At 40.8% G+C, this 21,487-nt stretch overlaps 2 protein-coding genes across 2 annotated transcripts; both read right to left on the bottom strand.

Moving 5' to 3' along the window:
* Positions 1–54: 54 nt before the first annotated feature.
* LOC129094141 (flavin-containing monooxygenase 5-like) lies at positions 55–7,450 on the bottom strand. The gene is made up of 10 exons (XM_054602178.1): positions 7,342–7,450; positions 6,030–6,220; positions 5,454–5,642; positions 4,144–4,309; positions 3,525–3,667; positions 3,189–3,385; positions 1,838–1,970; positions 1,414–1,633; positions 1,093–1,165; positions 55–863 (listed from the first exon to the last, which is right to left on the bottom strand). Exons 2-10 carry the CDS (start codon positions 6,159–6,161, stop codon positions 506–508), a joined length of 1,611 nt encoding a protein of 536 aa, XP_054458153.1. The 5' UTR covers positions 6,162–6,220; positions 7,342–7,450; the 3' UTR covers positions 55–505.
* A 4,897-nt stretch (positions 7,451–12,347) lies between these two features.
* LOC129094135 (dimethylaniline monooxygenase [N-oxide-forming] 2-like) lies at positions 12,348–20,777 on the bottom strand. Its single transcript, XM_054602171.1, has 11 exons — positions 20,716–20,777; positions 19,900–20,040; positions 19,537–19,725; positions 19,263–19,428; positions 18,994–19,136; positions 15,237–15,436; positions 13,766–13,999; positions 13,164–13,285; positions 13,010–13,082; positions 12,830–12,899; positions 12,348–12,741 (listed from the first exon to the last, which is right to left on the bottom strand). Exons 2-11 carry the CDS (start codon positions 20,029–20,031, stop codon positions 12,391–12,393), a joined length of 1,680 nt encoding a protein of 559 aa, XP_054458146.1. The 5' UTR covers positions 20,032–20,040; positions 20,716–20,777; the 3' UTR covers positions 12,348–12,390.
* Positions 20,778–21,487: the final 710 nt, after the last annotated feature.

The following is a 21,487-nucleotide window of genomic DNA, read 5'->3' as shown; positions in this document are numbered from 1 at the left end:
AGTTTAAGCTGACTGAAATCAATTGAAAACAATGGACTGGAGCAGATTAAGTGGTAGAATTTGAAAAAAAATATTTACTTTACATTACATTACATTACAGTCATGTAGCAGACGCTTTTATCCAAAGCGACTTACAGGAAGTGTATTCAACATAGGTATTCAAGAGAACTACTAGTCACCAGAAGTCATAAGTGCATCTCCTTTCTTAAACAAGCATCTTAAAGCATAAACCAGAGCAAAAGTATAGTGCAGAGGCAAATTACTACGAAAACAATAATTGCAACAGACTAATACGAATATAATAAGTGCTACAAACTACTACGAATAGGATAAGTGCAGTAAACGAATACGAATACAGTGAGTGCAACAACTAATACGAATGCAATAAGTGCTACGAGGAAGGCTCAGGGCTATTTCTCACAAATGTTATAACACATCTGTTTATGCCTTTAGAAAGAAGGGTTTACAGCATAAAGGAGAGAAGAAAGAGGAGATACGTTGTTTATTATAGCAGCAGAAGTAGAGCAGCAAAGCAGCACATCAGAGCTGCACCTGAAACACTCTCTATGATGCTGCATCTAGAAGTGAGTCTGGTCTCTGGTTCTGGTACCACTCTGGTCCTGAAAGGCTCACGGACCCGCTCCCACTGAGTGAGAATGGCCTCACGGGCTCCGGCCCACTGGGACGGTCCAGTCAGACGGTACTGGTATGATGTGCAGGGCCCCAGCACAACCTGCAGAGCCAGTCTAGGGTCCGTCAGGAGGAGCCACAGTGTATTGGGTCGAACCCCAACCCGCTCTGCCAGAGAGTCCAGGTACGGGATGAAGTCCACCTCGATGGGGTTGCGTTCAGAGAAGCTATATCTAACAGACAGAGATGCAAAGAGAAACAAACAGATGAGTTTTAAAAGGGTCAAACAAAAAGTCGCCATCATGGTCAAAAGCAGATGCGTAACTTTGTTAGATATAAATCTTGCTACAAAAAAAGCTTTATTTTTGTATTTCAGTGGTGGATGTAACAGTGTGTGTTTTATTATGGATATATAGTGTCTTATATCATATATTATATATCATAAATGCTTCACGTCTTTACCTCTGTTGCATGGCTACTGTGTCCTTCTCGATTTCCTCCAGCATCGTTTCCTCAGTGGGTAAATTTGCTAAACCTATAGAGAGAATTTTGGGGCTGAATGTTAATGCATTCATAAAAGGGAAAAACATATAACAATGTGTATTGAATTTCAGCTAATTTCTTTGTTTGTTTTATTTTAAATCTTCCATAGAAACACACCCTTACTTTCTCTTGCAGCATTTCTCTCTCACACCACATTTAGCTTATTTCAAAACCACTACAGCTCTGTATAAAGAGTTGACAAAACTATTCTCGGGGTGAAAACTATGATTTCGAGTTTACCTTTAAACACTCTTGTGGACCAGCGAGCCTGCATCTCAGCCACCGGGGTGATGGGTCCGACGCTGTGGACGAAGCCCACCACCGCCAGAGTCGGCTTGGCCATCGCAGGAGGAAACACGTGTTTGTAGAGACGCAGCTTGTCTCCACACTTAGCCTTCTGAGCTGAAGGCAGGAAGGGGACGCTGTAGTTGTATCCTGTGGCAAACACCACCACATCCACCTGAATGACACACACACACAACTCAATGATGGGAGGAATGGAAATATGATATTTTGACACATTTAATCACCTTTTATTGATCATGTTATGTCCAGAAAGTTGTGCCCAATCAAGTGTTACAGTATTGTCCTTTTTATATGACACAGACCTGATATTTTTAGGGCTATACCAATGTTACTGTACTAATAACACTGTTCTACACACCTTTTCTATGGTGCTCCCATCCACTAAGACCACACTGGAACCACAGAACTCCTTCACACTCAGTTTCACCTGAACGCGACCTGCGATGATCCGAGACGGCAGGTAGTCATTCACCACAGTCTGCTCAAAGATCCTGCCAACAGAACGTCAGAGCTGCGTGAGTGAACCGTGGATTAGGCACGAGGAGTGACACATTAAACCAGTAGAGGTTCAAACTCTATACTGGTTTTACTGTTGCAAACAAGGCAAAAGGAGGCCTTCAGGTTTTTTGATTGCTAACATTTCCACTGGCTGTGATAAGACAAGAACACAGTGTGATATATTTCCTTCAGTTATGAATAGAATTGCAAATAATTCTAGTAAAATGTGTTAATAATGTTTTTTTTTATATCGTTGCACCTTCTTTCTTTCACAGGTTATTCATTAGAAAGATGGGAGTGGTCAGAAGGGGCAATGGTAGTAAGGGGTAAGGAAGTGGGGGGGCTTTAAAGCACATTTCACTTAGAGGCCAAGCGGTGCAATTACAACTTTTAGGGTCCATCATGTGATGCCTTTGGGTCCAAATGCATCCCATAGACTTACTTTGGGAAAGAAACGTCTGTAAATCAGCAGTTTATTCTTCTTTTGAGGTAAATCAACGTCCAAGTACGAACACTTGAATAGCCCTGATTTGAATCATTAGGTCCTAAAAGTTGTAAAATTCAAACGATACTGCACTGGCTCTACTGGCCCAATAGAAGTTCAGGGTAGTTTTTTCTAGCTAGCCGTCAAACTTTTTTGGCTTCATGCACCACTGAGCGACTTTCATAGGAATGACCAGGAGCCCTCCTACAAAGCTGTTCCTAGTTTTCTTTATACATCCACAGGAAAGGGTCATTGCCCCCCAGCCCACAAACACTTTACGCCTCTGGGCTGATTTGGCGTTGTGCCTGATGTGATCCCATTACAGGTGACTTAACAATCTAAAATATGAATTGTTTAGTGCGTCACAAGAATGTCTTTCTTAAGATATGTCAACAATGATGAGACACACGGTGTAAGTGAGACAGGTGTAATTATTTACACTGTGTTTGTTCAGCCACATTAATTAAGTTGGTGTTGCATTAGCTAATTAACTACCAGATGATTTGGAAACATCCAATCATATTCATGTAGGTGTAAATGGCAGCCAGATCTCATTATGATGCTGCTGCTGCCGTCATGCCAAATCTGTATGCTTCTGCATGTTCCCCCCTCACTCCATCTCCTCCTAATCTGTTAATCCCTTCTGTTTTGGTCACATCATCTAATCTCCACGTATCATGCAGCTATCTGGATTGTTGTTTTCCTGACTCAGATATGATTCTGTTACCTGTGTTTTGGTTTCAGGCCATACAGTTCATGATCAAATGTTTTGTTCAAGGTCTTTTCCAACACCCCCGCTCTCCACGAGGGGAAGAGCTGCTGCAGCATCCGGTCCTTCCTGGACCTCCCGATCATGTCCATGGGGAGCCCCCCCTGACCCACACGACTCACAACCCACGCTCCACTCCTGACACAAAGGTACACCTGCACGTCAGATGATCGGCACAGAGAGGGTTAATATCATGGTCCCTATCAGCTTTGACATTTTCAGCAGCACAATCATTAAAGAAAATTGGCCTTTAATGAACATACAACAATAGATAAATGTAGTTTAATATTGTACCTTCTCAGCAACTCTACTGATATCTGCAGCAATATCACCTCCAGCACTCCCGATCCCGATCACCACCACCCTTTTCCCCTGCAGACCCTCAGCGTTGCGGTACTCCCAGCTGTGGAAGTATCTGCCTTCAAAGCTCTCGATACCTGAAACAGGGAATCAAAGAAGGAATCAATCAATCAGTCGTTCCACAGAATGATCACTGATTTATCAGATGTGAAATGTTATACTCGTTGAAATAAACAACATTTAAGAGAAGCATCATGGAGACAATCGTGGGTGATGGTTATTGTCTGTGTTTATTCTTCTTTTGGCTATCATTTGGAATTTCATTTTGGCCACTGTGGATAAAAGCGTTGAGTATTATCGCTTTTTGTCATAAAGATCTGCAGCTGCCAGACTTTCTTTAAAAAAAACTTTGATTTAAATGTAGTGGGGTCTGACAGTCTGCCCGGCTCAGTTCTGGTTCTTCATGTTTTCTTATGTCATATAGAGACATCAGTATTAAATTGAATCTTTTTCATAACAAGTTAAAAGTTCCTTGCAGTAACTTAAAATACAAGACATTTTCCATTTCTTTCTCTTGCAGTATAATGAGACAATTAAAATGAATTCCTGGTACCTGGGAAGTCACTGAGTGGCAGGCGTGGTTGGGTGAAGTGTCCGGTACAAACCATCACTGCATCAAAAACACCGGTCTCCCTTTGACCGTCTTTCGTCTCTGTCTCCACCTCCCAACGGCCTGTCTCCTCAAAATCCGGGGTCTCCCTCACACTGACCACGGACGTCTGAGGAACAAACACACAACCACAGAATTTAAATGCAGGAATGGGTGAACAGGTTTATAAAGAGTTGGGTAAGCTACATGTAAAGTGTAGTGAGATAAGCTACTGTTTACTCTACATTAAATTAAACTTCACTACATTGAATGTAACCCATGGAGAAATGGAGCAAGCTAAGGTACACCAACATGGCACAAGTATTTTTATTACATCAATCCTATTTTTAAAAAAAAATTTTTAACCAACTTCACTCCAAGTCAATGCTATCAATATTAAAATATATAGAAATAAGCTATTTAAAGCTTGTATTAGTAGGTTAAACAGGTCATAATTCCCTTGCTAGTTTCTATTTTATCTCCTTCAAACAACTGTATATTTTGATACTCGCAAAAAACTAAATTTCACTAGTTTACATTTGAGTACATCATGAAGTTATAACTGACCTTAGTCAAATAGAAACTTTTACTGAATAGAGCTTGAACACCTCGCAATTCACGTCACCCATAGGTTTGATTCAGAAGTGACCATATTTGGACGGTGGAGTAGTGACGTAGAGACACGGTATACGGTAGCGACCTGTCAATCACAGTAAGCCCACCCTAAAGCATCCCCTGCTTTATGGTCTGTTTGACTCTAAATGGAGCATCATTTACTAAATGAACATCATGCTGTATTGAAGAAGACTTGAAACTAGAGATTGAGACCATAAACTCATGTTTACAATGTTTACTGAGGGAATAAATCAAGAGAGAAGTAGAGTCATTTTCTCATAGACTTCTATACAACCAGAGGAGTCGCCCCCTGATGGTCAGGAGAGAGAATGAATATTAAGACCCTTCCTTATTGGCTTCACTCTTCTGAACCGGAGGTTGTCCCCTGAACTAAATGCAACATCGGTTAACGTTAGTTGTTAGCTCCGTTATTTAGCTGAGCAGGAGTGTGCTTTGTTTTGTTTTAGAAGCCTGTTGGGCACCAAAGTAACCACATGTGCAGGGTCTGCTTGGTGAAAATGTAGTTTGTTTGAGCCTGAGTATCCTTTGTAACCTTCAGCATCCCAAATCCAGCGGGTGCATAAACTTCAGGCCCACAGACGGACCCCCCCTCTGAGGGCCGCCTCACACACCTACAACTATCCATAATGACTACTAACCTGGAGACGTATGTGCTGGACCAGTTCGAAGGCCTGCGCGTAGAGGTGCAGATATTGTAGCAGCTCAGATGGGTGCATGTTGTTAGGGAGCTCCGCTGGAGGAGGGAAGTCACTGAAGGCCATCCTCTCTTTGGAGCTGTTGATGATCACAGAGGAATAGAGGCTGGCACGTCCGGGCTCTGGATTTTCCTGCAGAGGAAGGTTAAAAAATGAACAGATGAAGATGACAATTATTTTTTTCACTGAGCCATGCACATTAATAACTCATCATGTTGCTCTCACGACTTCAGGGCCTCCAAATGCAACTATGATTAAAGCTGATGAACCTCAAAATGTACTATATATATAATTAATATAGAACACTTGATCACAACCCAATAAGATGCACATTAATATAATACATCACAGTTAGTATGCACATGAGGAAAAATCTCCCAGAAGTTGAAGTCATCAAAAAGGTCAAAATGACTCCATGGTAGCATGAAAGCAAAAGTGTGATACAAGCAAGTAGACAATTTTCAGGCACATTTTCTTAAAGGCACAGTACAGTTATTATATTGTGGCTATGACAATCACCTTAAATCTCCATAGACCTCCAATGTCATGGCTGCTCTCAAAGCAGGTTGGCTCCAGACCTTCATCCAAACAGGCCTTGATGCTGGTCAGACCAGAAATCCCAGAGCCGATCACTGCCACCTTCTGAACCATGCTGGAGAGGAACAACGTCCGACAGCAACAGGAACTCTGATCTGATATAGAGGATGAAACTGGAGACGGAAGAAATGTGTTGTTGTTTTGCAGTGTGATGCTTTTATGTTGAGTGCATGACTCTTTCACACAGGTTTATTGGTTTTGAATGAATCATTTGCATATAAATCATTGCTTAAAAGTAACAAAATACCAGCACTTCCTGCATAACATTGTATTAATTGTCCCACCTGTGCTTTTCCTGTTATAACTCAAAATGTCTGCTGTGAAATACGTCTATGAATCTGATTCATGTGGGAATATACTCCACATATTATATATTATATTTCAAAATATTATATTTAATTATATCATATTATATTATATACTATATATTATATTTAATTATATCATATATATTATATATTATATCTTTTATCTTTTACTAACATGTTTGGATAAATGCTGACAACATATTTTTTGAAAGGACCCATAGAAGAGGTTCTAGGTTGGCTGTCATGGTGAAATCTTTTTATTTATTTCTGGCTCCAAAACAAAGGTATGAACCCCAAATTTGCTGCAACAAACATTCCTTACTTTAATAAGAATCTATCATTCTAATAATACACAATGCATGCTTTATGGTCAAATGTTCCAAATAAACAGAATATGCATGTGCTTAACAAGTATTTTTTTTAAATGTCTTATTAAAGGACAGTTAAACGATCAGTAAATTATGTTGAATTCATCCATCCATTTATTTAATGAAGTAATGAACAAACGAACGTATTCCCCAAAATCTACATGAAAGACTGTCTTAGCCTGCTTTAGGGGATGAAAGCCAGCATTACTTAAAACACCAGCAACTTTCTGGTGTCAACTGATTTGTTTGTTTGAAAAGGTGGTGAATGACTGCTGGTACTCCAGGATGGACCCGTTTAAAGGGCTGCTTCAGGACCCTGTCCCTAACACCCTCAATTAAGATGCAGATCTGACCCCCTTATAGCTTCACTATAAACACAACAGCTATTGTCTTAGCCCTGTAATAACATGCAAAAACAGGCATCATAAACCATCATAAACAATCTGAGCCAACCAAGTTAGTAAATCACATAAGATTAAAAACAACACCATTTTAATCTTAGCTTGTTGGTAAGTTAAGTTACTTCTGTCAGCCTATTCAAGGGAAGAGCTCTCTTACCTTTAGGAGACTCCGAAGGCAGACGGACAGATGTGAAAGTCTTGATTCTGATTGAAGTTTTATTCCAGCATCTTTCACTTCCTGGTCCATATATGGCAGATGACTAAACCGTGATATCATTGGATACAAACTGTTCAAGTACTCTTATATTGCAAACCATTCCCTTTGTTAACACATTCGTTGATTTCGGTCCGGCCTTCCTGACATCAAGGTATTTCAAAACAGTTACCGTCTTTGCAGCAATCCAAGGTTACATCATTTACTCAACTTAACCAATTGTGATCTTAAGAGTATGTAGACACATTAACAAATTAATGAAAATCACTTTAATATTATCATCATTAAATGAACACTTAGAATAAAGAATAAAATGATGAAAAGTAAAATCATGACAGATTCAAAATTACTCTTAAATCAGTAAAAGGTAGGAAATAAATAATAACTTTTTGAGTATATAATAATGAATAATTCAAATAAAAGAAAAACAATACTATATTTTAAATATAGCTTCCTACGTTTTATGACTAACGTTAATAAGAGCTGAGCTGTAAAAGGGTCAATAGGGTACAGAAACCACATTAATACTTTCAGGAATTTCTCTTTCGTAAGAGCCGTCAGTTGCCCAAACTGTGTTTCATGCTGTACTCACGGGGTGTAGCTTCCTCCTCCCTGTCTGCAGAAAGCAGAAGTGTCAGATGGGAAACCTGAAGTTGATCAGCAGTGGAGTTTCATTATGCTGCACAATGTTGCACAAGTTTTTGAAGGTGTTTGTCTTTTCTTTCATTTTATAAATCAATTGATTAAGACTAGAGAGATTATGGGTGAGGTGTGTATCAGTCATTTTAAGGTGGATACCTCGGGGCCTCTTACCAGCTGGACATGACCAGAAAACCTCTAAATGGAGAAGTCCAGGAGGATCCTGATCAGATGCCTGAACCCCCTCAGCTGGGCCTTTTTGATCCAAAATAGCAGCGGCTCTACTCCGAGCTCCCGCTGTATGTCTGAGCTCCTCACCCTATATGTAAAGCTGTGCCCAGCCACCCTACAAAATAAACTAATTTGCGCCGCTTGTATTTGTGATCTCATTCTTTAGGTCACTACCCAAAGCTCAGCAAAGAGGGGTTTGATGGAATGTAGATGGACCGGTAAATTCGGCGCTTTGCCTTCCGTCTTACACATATTTGTATTGAATCGTTCGGTACGAGGGGTTTCGGTTATAAACACGCATTACAATCTGAACAATTGGTTGGAATAATAGTAATAATAATTGGTGCATTTACAGCTGCGGATATGAGGCTCTACTCTGTAATAGAAAATGCAGAACCTAACCCAATTTCTAAATTGCTATTTGTCATTGATTGTCATTGATGACCTCCTGACCATGACTCCTGACCAAAAGCTTTCTGGAGGGAGGAGCCAGCGCTTCAACAGAGCGTTTCAGAGAGAGCGTGAGAAAAGCTGCTGCAGGACAGCCAGGATGAGAAAAACAAGGAGGATTATGAAAAGGGGGATTACAAAAGGTAAGTATTTCTTGTGACAATGTGAGAAGGTATAACCAAATAACTACACACTAGACGTACATAAAAATCACATTCATTGAAAGTTCTACAAGTATTGATAGTGTGTGACTCAAGAGCTCAAGTCAGCGTTAAGGTATCTCTGACCTTTGAAATTGACACACCTGACACAAGACCAATCAGAGCAGACTTTGCTTTCTAAGATGTTATCTGATGACAGGACCTGATGCGAGCAAGTATAGTTGTAATGATTTGTTGCCTAAACCCGACTTCCTGTGAAGACGGAAGTTCATTTTGAAAAGACACTATGCATGTAACGAGGGAAACCGACACGCCGTCCCTGCCACGTCCAAAACGGACGCTAGAGGGTTATTAAGCAGCCCAGTCTTATGGAAGTTTATGAAATAGTGGTGGAAACTGTGGTGGAGACACTAATTAAATGCATCCAAGTGACGAAGAAACAGTCGAAGCAAGTGACGTACCTAATGATTTCCAAAAAACACTACTAATGGAGGCAGGAGGGGAGGTGGATGAGTCTAACAACCAAGACTGTCAACCAGGAGAACGGTGATTGACACCTTTTGGTTTTGTTGCCTAAACCTGAGCCCCTGAACACGAAGCCAATAGATTTTTTTTTGTCACTATTTCACAAATTGCCGTGAGACTGTGTTGTATTTAGAGCGTCATAGTTTGAAACCAAGCGTCTGTATTTGACAGAGTTTGGAGTGAGAACATGTTTTCTTTAATAAGTGTCTATTCATACATTTTAAATCACATTGCAACATATAGGAATTTAGATGCTATCTTACAAACTGGACCCAGATTTCATCATGTCAATGTGGTAATCCAGGGAAGTCCCTCAGGAAAATCTGAACAATTGGTTGGAATAATAGTAATAATAATTGGTGCATTTACAGCTGCGGATATGAGGCTCTACTCTGTAATAGAAAATGCAGAACCTAAGCCAATACTTACTTTCCCTTTTTGAGTTTTCTAACAAAACTTCCCAGAGACAAACCGAAAGTCATTCCGAAAGTTTAGTTTCTAAATTGCTATTGTCATTGATGACCTCCTGACCATGACTCCTGACCAAAACTCCTGACCAAAACTCATAGCAGGGGCTTCCACAATAGAGGCTTTGAACTTAGCCCTCTGGATTCTATGTCCCCAGCCTTGTTGATACGACCACAAAGTCGATCATCAATCTTCTTCATCATCATTTCATTACTTCCCTTTGCTTTCTTTAAAGTGACCCTATTATGCTTTTCCACTTTTTCCCTCTTCTTTAGTGTGTTATATATATATATATATATATTTGTATATATAAAAAGGTCCGTAGAGTTTAAAACCTGAAGTCCACGCCTAAAAGGAGTTACCCTCCCCCTCAGAAGCTCCTGAGCTCCTGAAACGGCTCCATTGAATTCTCTCCTTCACTTCTGTAACTTTACCTCATAAAGTTACAGAAGTGACGTAAAAATCTTTCTGGCTAGTTTGGCCCTCAAACAAGAAAAGAGAGAGACAGAGCTGGAGAGGAAGAGTTTTTTGAAATGTGAAACGTTGACCAATCACAACAGAGCGGGCTAGCTGACCAATCAGAGCAGACTTTGCTTTCTGGAGGGAGGAGCCAGCGCTTCAACAGAGCATTTCAGAGAGAGGGTGAGAAAAGCTGCTGCAGGACAGCCAGGATGAGAAAAACAAGGAGGATTATGAGCATTAACGCATGTAAACATGTTGTAACTGTAACTTGAGATAAAAATATTCACCCGGAAAATAGCATAATAGGGCCACTTTAAATCCTCAACATCAATAACCCTCCCATGTAGCAGTGGGTGTCTTTAATTGACAACTTTAAGATGTTATCTGATGACAGGACCTGATGCGAGCAAGTATAGTTGTAATGACCTATTTTGGTCAAAATATACATTTCAGATCCTATTAAATAGCCTATAATTGGGAACCCACACTGTGACATGCCTTCGCCATTGCTTTACTTATATAAAAGTAATAATTCCCCTTCGTGAAAATATTCCACCAAGAAAAAATTCCGCATTAGATCCTTAATTAAGTAAAATTATAGTAGCACAAAAAGTTTATATTATAAAAAAAGCACTGAAAGTAAAAGTATTATTGTGCAGTGCTCCCTTGTCAGTGTTTTAATGTTATTTATGATATTTTGTATTCATATCACTGCTGCATAAATGTGTATGCTGCATTTTAGTGCTGTAAATGATTAAAGGGATAGTTCAGGTGTTTTTAAGCGTGGTTGTATGAGGTGCTTATCCACAGTCTGTGTATTAGCTGCAGTAGATGGAGGTCTGCACGGTCTCCAGTTTAATTTTAACCACCTAAAGGAAAGGCTCACCTAAAAATAGTCAATATCCATTTAAATAGACGCTACATTTAGAATATTTTCATGGCTCTTGAAGGATCATAAAAAAGGGGGATTACAAAAGGTAAGTATTTCTTGTGACAATGTGAGAAGGTATAACCAAATAACTACACACTAGACGTACATAAAAATCACATTCATTGAAAGTTCTACAAGTATTGATAGTGTGTGACTCAAGAGCTCAAGTCAGCGTTAAGGTATCTCTGACCTTTGAAATTGACACACCTGACACAAGAGTGCAAACTACTCTCACAATTTTATAACCCCATATTGTTACACATATCCCACATTTATACAGCACATTAAAATGTAGGAGGCTAAATGTATAAAACCAATAAATATATGTTTAAAAAAAAAAATGTAGGAGGCTGAATTTCTCTGCATGCCAAACACAAAATAGAAAGATTTTATTACAGTACATGACTTCTCAAATACTCCAAAAGGTGTACTCTCTCATTCACTGCATCTCAGGTGATTTCTAGATATTAAAAGTGGATCGTTTAAACCAGGTGTCACTCCAAACTGTTCAAATAAATACAGACGCTTGGTCCGAGCCCCTCACTGTCTGATACCGATGCAACGCTTTAGACTAACTTCAATTTAAACCCACCTGCGTCAATAGATAGATTTGGAAAACAAACACGGTCTGACTTTCGTCCAGGAGACCTCTGTTCATGTCCGGTGTAACACATGGACATTTTGTAACGTCACTCGTTAGTCAAGTTAACGACAACCACTTTCTAAACCTAACTGTGGTAATGATTTGTTGCCTAAACCCGACTTCCTGTGAAGACAGAAGTTCATTTTGAAAAGACACTATGCATGTAACGAGGGGGAAACCGACACGCCGTCCCTGCCACGTCCAAAACGGACGCTAGAGGGTTATTAAGCAGCCCAGTCTTATGGAAGTTTATGAAATAGTGATAAAATTGTATCTATTGTTTCGTGTCACTATTTCACAAATTGCCGTGAGACTGTGTTGTATTTAGAGCGTCATAGTTTGAAACCAAGCATCTGTATTTGACAGAGTTTGGAGTGAGAACATGTTTTCTTTAATAAGTGTCTATTCATACATTTTAAATCACATTGGAACATGTAGGAATTTAGATGCTATCTTACAAACTGGACCCAGATTTCATCATGTCAATGTGGTAATCCAGTGAAGTCCCTCAGGAAAATCTTGCTCTTGTCCAGAACCTGAGCTGGATTAATCCCGTTTTTAGACAGAACCACAGCCATTGTTAGAGTTCCCGCAAATATGAGCAACCAGGGTGAAAAGAGCACAGATGGTCGGCTCTCTGGTTCTGGTACCGTTCTGGTTCTGAACGGCTGAGCCACTCGCTCCCACTGAGTGAGGATGGCCCGACGGGCTCCGGCCCACCGTCCCGGCCCCGTGAGACGATACTGATAAGGTGTGCAGGGGCCAAAGAAGACCCTGACCCAGAGCACAGGGTCTCTCAGTAGTAGACTCAGGAAGTTTGGTCGCACCCCGACCTGTGATTGGGAATCTGTCATGATGGTTGTGTCTTACAAATACAACAAAAATAGTAACAAAATTTAAATAAAACTGAACTGAACTGACCTCTTTTGCCATGAAATCCAGGTAAGGGATGTAATCTACCAGGAGAGCCGCCTTTTGAGGGCAGGGATATCTGAGGAAGAAAAGTAGATCCCTTCAAATGTCTTTTTAACCAAAACTGTGCTTTTTTTATAGGAGAAACATAAATGAAAGAATGAATGAATTGATGAAGGTGATGTCTACATTTTCATATTCGTCTTCATCTCACTCTCAATGACTTCCAGCATTTTCTCTTTAGGTGGCAGACGGCATAAACCTTAAAGATAAAACACAACAAACGTTGTCACATTTTGTTTATCATTCCTGACTAGTGTGTAGATTTAAAAAAAATGTTTACCGGCAAAAACCTTTACAGCCCAGCGCGCCTGCATTTCCACTATGGGCACGATTGGTCCTTTTGTCTGGAAAAGACCCATGACGGCCAGCGTGGGTTGTGATAGAGAAGGAGGAAACAGTGTCCTGAAATTACAAAAGGCCTATAAGGTGAGCTTTTAAATAGATCAAGATATATTTAAATCATACAAAACACAAGAACAATTTAAAAAGACATGACAAGTCACTTAAAAAGGAAAAATACTTACATTCTTATTTTAATATCTGCCTTTTTGTGTCAGATTTATACGTTTAATAAGTAATTCTTATTTGATATCATACATCTAATTTTGTTATCAGTAAAAACTTTATAAAATGTACAGTTTTATGTCATTTTATTTTCAGTAAAACACTGAATTCATGCATTTTTTGTCTGTTTATTTAAAATGCATTTGAATAAAACCATTTAGGGGAATAGTTTTGTTGACTTAAGTTATATGAGAAGATTTCTACTGCTCCAGCTTCTCATCGAACTTTAGGAGGCGCCGTTTACACCCTCAGTAAATACCTTCTTTAACCGTTTAATGTGGAGTTTCCAACACCAAACTCCATCCACCGTTTACTCACTTGTACAATGTGAACTCTTTGTGAGGCCCCTCAGAGAGAGCCGGAGACAGGAATGGGAAGTTTCCATTATAACCTGTACAGAAGACCACAGCGTCAACGTTCTCCTCCACAGTGCCATCTTCAAAAACAACTCCGGAGTCCTTGAATCCTTTCAGATTGGGTTTCATTACTAGTGCTCCCTGAAGGATTCGTCCAGGAAGGTCATCGTTGATCAAAGGCCTTTTTTCCAAAAGTCTGGAAAAGAAAAGACATGATGTGAGTCAACTAAATATTTTTTGCTACGAAAATTTTGCTCCATGTAGGAAGCGACATACAAACAAATGTACTCTTAATTTGGTCCGAATCCACGATTTGTTTTTATTATGTAAGTACCCATTGATTTCCGGGATTCCCCAAACTTTGGTCATTTTAGCTCTTCTCTCAGGTAAGAGAACATTTTACGAGTGGAAACAAATCATCTTGTTTTCACAGTCCACTAATTAGTTTTCAAATGCAAGGGTTGGAAAACCAATTTTGTTTTTTTAAGTTTTGAATATGAGGACCATAAAAAAGTTAATTAAAAGCATAATCTAAGGAGAATTATGTGATCTGTGGTGCTCGTGTGTGTGTGTGCATCTCTTTGTCTGTCCATCGCTAATCCGGCATAATGCTTCAGCAAAATGCTTGATATTTTTTTGCCGTGTCATGGCTGCATGCTCAATGATCTCTTGTGATTACATTGACTGACACTTTTATCAAGTTTATTGCTTGTTTTATACTGCCATTAACTGCATGCTGACTCTTCACTCACTACTCGCAACCAGCTGCAAGCCATTTTTTGGTCGTTGGAGGAGATGCACTTTTTTTGTGTTTTATAGTAATTATAATTAACAGTTCATTTGTGGGATTAAAAAATACAGTTTGTCCATTGATTCAGTTAAGACACAAAAAACAATCTTGGACGGTATTTCATTAATTCAGCATTTGAATGTCTTACATTCTGCTCTTCAATGCTTTCTGATTTTCCTGTTACACCAGTGCACTCAGGAAAATCCCATTTACTTTGTTTAAGTTTTTTTTTAAACACTACCTTAATTTAGCTACTACTGCTTAAAAAATTCCCAAATGTGAGATCAATAATGAGAACTTCTAATCTATCTAGCTATGTGCTAAAGTTCGTGGTGCAAGTGCTTTTTTGGGGGGCATCTCTCCAATTGTTGCGCAACACCTGCCCTTCTTTAGTGTTTAGGAGACGTTACCTATGATAAACAATCAGCCACATGCTTCAAATTTATAATAAAGATGATTTTCATCCTTCAGGAACTTCTGGATAGGAGCATCTGGAGGTGACTTTTCTCAACCAAAAATTAAGAAAATCTAAGAGAAAGTTGCTGCATGAGGCCGACTCAAACATTCAAATGAACACCGTTGTATCAACTGTCTGCTCTGTGATCACGAGGCAGGAAAGGGACTAAGGTCAACAATGTGTTACCTGTGTTTGGGCATAAGGCCATACAGTCTGTGGTCAAATTTTTGGTTCAGCGCTCTCTCTGCTGACCAGTTGACCAGAAACTTTGGAAGAAGTTGTGTGAGAATGAGATTCAGTCTGGTGAGTACGATCATGTCCAGAGGAAGACCGTTATTAGACATCCTGCCAATCACCCAGGACCCTTCACGTGTGCTGAGAAACGTCTGTCAGAGGGAGTAAAAAGACGGGATGTGAAAAGATGTAGTATGTTCTGCTGGTGTAACAAAAGCAGTAAAGTACACAGTCGGCCTCATGCAGCAACATTTTCTTAAATTTCTCTTACATTTTCTGTTAATTTACTGTTTGTGGAAAAAAAAGAAGTAAGCTCCAGATGCACAAAATGTTCTAGACCATCCAAATCTGCTCTACCAACATGTACTGAAAGTTGAATCCCACTTTAACTAAAATTGGAAGATTGTGGCCACTTGTTTATTATCAACATAGTAACTCCCCCTAAACACTACAAGCTAGTGGAGCAGTTGAAGCTCTGTTCAATAAAGTATACATGGGATTTTCCAGAGCGTCAGAATGGGCATTACAGGAAAATAATCTTTTTTTATGATCTGCAAATTTAAAACTTGTTTTCTGGCAGTGGACAAACAATTCGTAGACCGTGATAGCAGGATGTTTTTTTCTCCACGATAAAATGTTCTCTCATATGTGACGGTTCCCTGTATGTTGTGTCTTCCATTTGTTTCTAGGACTGGGGAGCAGAGACCTACTTAATTGGTCATTAGGAGTGATTGGCGTGCACCTGGGCCCGGGTGCCAACGCCCTATAAGAGTCTGCTTCCCCAGTCCTTCCGCCCCTGTTCTTTTCAGCTCAATAGCCATGCACACCTTTCAACACTTATGTTGAAACAACACACACACCTATAATCCACTCATGCATACACACTCCACACTACGGACTTACTGACTTCCACATCCCATACTTTTATTATAATTTGAGCACTTGGATTGGTTTGGTTTGATTAAATACTTATTTTGATTGAGAAACTGTTGTCTCGCGTCTTTTTGTTGTGTAGCCTGGCGCCCCTAGGCCAGGTGCGTAACAAAATGGGGGCTCGTCCGGGATTTGTTTGTACAGTGAGTTTGGAGCGTCAATTTAGTCTCCCTCCTGTATTGGATTTGTGAATGGAGTGACGTTAGTTGGGAATCTTTCCGGGAGGTTCCGTCGTTCCATTGTTTGGTCAACAGTCCGGTGAGTAGACAAAGCAATGTTACAGGCTGGTTATTCGGACTTTGGGGAGATGCAGTTAATTGTTATGAGTTGAATTAATCTGTTTAAATTTGAGTTAATTTGATTAGGTTTGGTTATTTCAGTACAGTACGGTAGCTGTTTGGTTCATTTTGTGCGGTTGGAGAGTTGTTTATTTCTGGTAGTTGTGCAGCTAAGTAAAACGTCATTTGGGACGTCAAAAGTTGCCTGGCTGTTTTTTTTTTTTTTTTTTTTTGTATTTGTTTGATACGAGTGTCCCTGGTAGGTGCGCTTAGCTGCCTGGGTAAAATAGCTCGTTGGTTTAGGCCGGGGGGTGGCTAGGTGCGTCAGGTGCGGCAGTAGCGAGAAGTTCGTACTGAATATCTCGACTCGGGGCACGGCTAAGGGGGCATGCGGGTCGCCAGTTATTGGTTGCCTTTCCTCCCCTTTGGTATGAGCTAGGCCTTTGCGGTGGCCTTCAGTGCGTAGAAATCCTCCGCAACCGGCACACGAAGAGGGTGGAGTTAGCTGGGGTTTATATAGGCTAGGGGGACACTTGTATTGTATTTTGTTTGTTTGTTTTTGTTTGGTTTGCCAGCGAGGAGGCTCTTAAAGCGCACAATACCCAGGATGGTGACAGTGGATGACGTTGTTCAGTCTCTTCTCCGACTCTTTTCCACTTCCCAGAATGGAGGATTGTATTGATCAGGTGGGCTCTGCAAAGTTCGTGAGTAAATTTGATCTATTGAAGGGATACTGGCAGGTACCTCTGTCAGCACGAGCACGTGAGATTGCCGCTTTCATAACACCTAATGGTCTTTATTCTTACAAGGTCATGCCGTTCGGACTTCGCAATGCACCTGCTACATTTCAGCGGCTGATGAATCGAGTGGTTTGGGATATGCCGGGGTGTGCAGTGTATTTGGACGATGTTGTAATTTATTCGGACAACTGGAAGATTCACTTGGAACGCATTCGGGAACTGTTCGATCGCTTGAGGGGGGGCTGGGCTCACAGTCAATCTTGCAAAGTGTGAGTTTGCAAGGGCGACTGTGACCTACCTCGGTCGAGTGGTTGGACAGGGCCAAGTGTGTCCTGTGGATGCCAAAGTTCAGGCAGTGGCGAAATATCCAGTTCCAACGACAAAGAAAGAACTCATGCGTTACCTTGGTCTGATAGGTTACTATCGTAGTTTCTGTAGGAATTTTTCGACAGTTGTGGCGCCTCTCACTAACCTGCTGAAGGCTAAGGAACAGTTTGTCTGGTCATCCGCTTGCCAAGAAGCATTTGAGCAGGCTAAAAAGCTCTTGTGTACTGCTCCGGTTCTTGCAGCTCCCCGCTTAGACAGGCCATTCACAGTCTACACTGATGCTAGTCATGTGGGGGCGGGGGCCGTTCTAATGCAAGAGGACAACCTGGGCATAGATAAACCTGTTAGCTTCTATTCTAAGAAATTCAACTCTTACCAGCTAAATTACTCTGTCATTGAAAAGGAAGCATTGGCTTTGATTTTAGCTCTGCAACATTTTGATGTTTATGTTGGCGGTAGTACCCCCCTGGTTATTTATACAGACCATAACCCTCTGACTTTTTTACATTCTTTGCAGTGTCCAAACCAGAGATTGATAAGATGGTCACTGTTCCTGCAATCCTATGCCCTGGACATTCGTCATGTTAAAGGGGCGGAGAACGTGGTGGCCGATGCGCTGTCACGGGCTCCTCATGACTGAGGTCCGGTCTCCGTTGGTCCTTTTTGCCTCTGTCTGTCTTGCACCCCTTAAAGTGCTTCCGTGGTACCGGTTGCTGGGGTGGAGGCCTGTGACAGTGGGCAGGCGGCCATTGGAGTAGAGGTTGGGTATGATAGAGAGTAGATAGTATATATTTATCTAATGTTAAATGGGTTGCCGGTGATCCCTTTGGGACTCCGTCTTTATGGGGGGGGGGTGTGACGGTTCCCTGTATGTTGTGTCTTCCATTTGTTTCTAGGACTGGGGAGCAGAGACCTACTTAATTGGTCATTAGGAGTGATTGGCGTGCACCTGGGCCCGGGTGCCAACGCCCTATAAGAGTCTGCTTCCCCAGTCCTTCCGCCCCTGTTCTTTTCAGCTCCATAGCCATGCACACCTTTCAACACTTATGTTGAAACCACACACACACCTATAATCCACTCATGCATACACACTCCACACTACGGACTTACTGACTTCCACATCCCATACTTTTATTATAATTTGAGCACTTGGATTGGTTTGGTTTGATTAAATACTTATTTTGATTGAGAAACTGTTGTCTCGCGTCTTTTTGTTGTGTAGCCTGGCGCCCCTAGGCCAGGTGCGTAACAAAATAGAGACGTTCAAAAATAAGAAAACATTGGTGAATACTAGACATTTCTTATTGTAAAGAAGAGTAAATTGAGAATGTCCATTTGCCGCAATGAGAAACCAGAACTTATTTTAAAAGATCCAACTGTTTCCTCACCACAATTCCACAACAACTAATGTCTGTATAAATGAAGCTTTACCTTCTCTGCAGATCTGCTGATCTCCACTGCAATATCTCCCCCAGAATTGCCAATGCCAACCACCACCACCCTCTTTCCCCTGCAGTCATCTGCATCTCTGTACTCCCAGCTGTGAAGACACCTGCCAGGAAACGTCTCGTTACCTGGAGAGATATACAGATGTTGCAGCAGATCCAAGCAATTGCAACAGTTCTTTTGCAAGAATATGCAGATGTAAAAGTAAATTGACCCATGTAATTGTAAAGTAAAAAATCCATTTGTTTACTGACCTGGAAAGTCTGACAGGGGTAAGGCTGGATGGGTGTAGTGGCCTGAGCAAACCAGAACGGCATCAAACACGTGGCTCTCCTCCTCTCCGGCCACGTTCACGGTCACTACGTCCCACTGACCGGACACAGAGAAATCCGGCCTTTGTGTAACACTCCTCACTGTGGTCTGAAGCACACATGTTCAAAATATGTGTGTTTTAATAATCATTGACTTCACACAATACGTTGTAAAAAAAAACTTGTGAAAAGACGGAGACGCTCCCGGCTAGACGACCTGGAAACAAATGTGTCTGAGCAGGTCAAAGTGGTCAGCGTAGAGCCTGAAGTACTGCATCAGCTGGGAGTGTTGCAGGTAGTTTGGATAGTCGGCGGGCATGGGGAAATCGCTGAAACACATCATCTCTTTGGAGGTGTTGACCACCAAGGAGCGATAGATGCTGGACCGCTCCGGCTCAGGCGACTCCTGAAGGAAAAAACAAGAAATAACGCTAAAAAGAACATCCCTCTGATGAGGATTTCGATATTCAGTTGCATTTGTTGGAAAGCTCTTAGGCCATTCATCATTATAAGACAAATCCTGAACTAGCAACATGATTAATATGTGGGATACTTGTTTTAAAATAGTGGCCTCACTCACCTTATATCTCCACAGGCCGCCAATGTCATCACTGCTTTCAAAGCAGACGGGCTCCAGGCCTTCATCAACACAGGCTTTCATACAAACCAGACCAGAACTGCCTGCTCCGACCACAGCCACACGTCGAACCATCGCTGAGCACTGAGAAAACAAGACTAAGAGTAAACAGCCATGTTTAAGAAGTCCAATGTGAATTGCTCGCCTGTTTTTCAGCTTCCGGGTTTTTTTTTCTGGGTATTCCGTCCACTGAATATGAGCAGTGCATTTCTCTCAAATGTGCCATTAAGTTTCCGTTTGGTCCCTGGACTTTACACTGTCATAGATTTTTAAAGGGACAGTCTGAATCATTCTGGTGTGACCTGCTGGAGATAAAAGTAATAGAGATGGCTGCCTTCTTTTAAAATATAATGGAACTAGATAAAATATTATCTCAGTATCATGAAAAATTATCAATATATGATAATCTTTCCAGCAGTGACTCTGCACTTGCAAGACGTAAACTCCTACTTTATTAAAACACTATTCAAGAGTAGAACTGTACAGAACTGAAGGAGCATTTTAACTGGATGTTTAAAACAAGTCTACAGCGTGCCGCAGCATTTAAGTATAACACTACTTTTACACTCTAACACAATGCAAAACCGAGTGCATTGTATTGTGCAATTCAAGAGAGACATTTTTGGCACTGCTGAACACTGCAACTTTAAATAAAACGGTTTAAACTGGTTCAAAACAGTTTAAAAAGTAGGTCTCTTTATTGTTATGTTGATTAAAATATGCTCCTTTTATTGTTGAAGTCTGAAAGATTGCTCTCACCTTCTCCTGTGCGCTGATTTCAAGTCCTGTGCAGCTTCGATCAAATGATAAACAGCCTCTAAACTCACATGAACTCTGCTTACTTGCTTATCAACCAGTCAGTTGAACAGTGTTGCATGGAGGGGGAGGGGCTTTGACTAAATCACATAGTATAACTTTAAACCAGTTTGCTGGGCTGGAAATGTTGTTGTGAAGGAACATTCCCCCTCTCTCTCTTCTGTTTAATTCAATTCAATTCAATTCAGTTTATTTTGTATAGCCCAGAATCACAAATTACAAATTTGCCTCAGAGGGCTTTACAATCTGTGCACATGCGACATCCTCTGTCCTTCCCTCACATCGGCACAGGAAAAACTCCCCTAAAAAAAACCCTTTAACAGGGAGAAAAAAGGAAGAAACCTCTGGGAGAACGACAGAGGAGGGATCCTTCTCCCAGGATGGACAGAATGCAATAGATGTCATGTGTACAGAATGAACAGCATAACAGAGATACAACACATTCAATGTATATGACATAAATGATTCATATAATAAGACTACTTATAATAACAGCAGCAATTATTACAGTAGAATTATAATTATGAAAATAGGGATAGTAATGTGATTAATAATAATAATCGAAGTAGCAGTGGGTGTCAGTCGGCTCACAGCAGGAGGCACGACTACGGTCCAGGTACCACAACGATTCATGGAAACCTGCAGAGCGAGAAAGCAAAAGGGCTTCAGGGTGGAAGTAAAGCTAAAATGCTTAATGGTACAGGTAATAGTAATA

The sequence above is a fragment of the Anoplopoma fimbria genome, chromosome 8 (assembly GCF_027596085.1).
Source record: "Anoplopoma fimbria isolate UVic2021 breed Golden Eagle Sablefish chromosome 8, Afim_UVic_2022, whole genome shotgun sequence".
In the NCBI taxonomy this organism is placed as follows: Eukaryota; Metazoa; Chordata; class Actinopteri; order Perciformes; family Anoplopomatidae; genus Anoplopoma; species Anoplopoma fimbria.
This window is presented reverse-complemented; position numbering and strand designations above follow the sequence as displayed.

Bases quoted from the DNA above. Each gene is read 5' to 3' on its own strand.
- LOC129094141 (XM_054602178.1), bottom strand. From the start codon at position 6,161: ATGGTTCAGAAGGTGGCAGTGATCGGCTCTGGGATTTCTGGTCTGACC. The intron at 5,643-6,029 runs GTGATTGTCATA...CTTCCTCTGCAG, and splicing joins GAGGTCTATGGAGATTTAAG to GAAAATCCAGAGCCCGGACG. The intron at 4,310-5,453 runs GTTAGTAGTCAT...TTTGTTCCTCAG, and splicing joins TCCAGCACATACGTCTCCAG to ACGTCCGTGGTCAGTGTGAG.
- LOC129094135 (XM_054602171.1), bottom strand. From the start codon at position 20,031: ATGGTTCGACGTGTGGCTGTGGTCGGAGCAGGCAGTTCTGGTCTGGTT. The intron at 15,437-18,993 runs GTAAAGCTTCAT...TCCCTCTGACAG, and splicing joins TCAGCAGATCTGCAGAGAAG to ACGTTTCTCAGCACACGTGA. The intron at 12,742-12,829 runs GTCAGTTCAGTT...TCCCAATCACAG, and splicing joins TGGATTTCATGGCAAAAGAG to GTCGGGGTGCGACCAAACTT.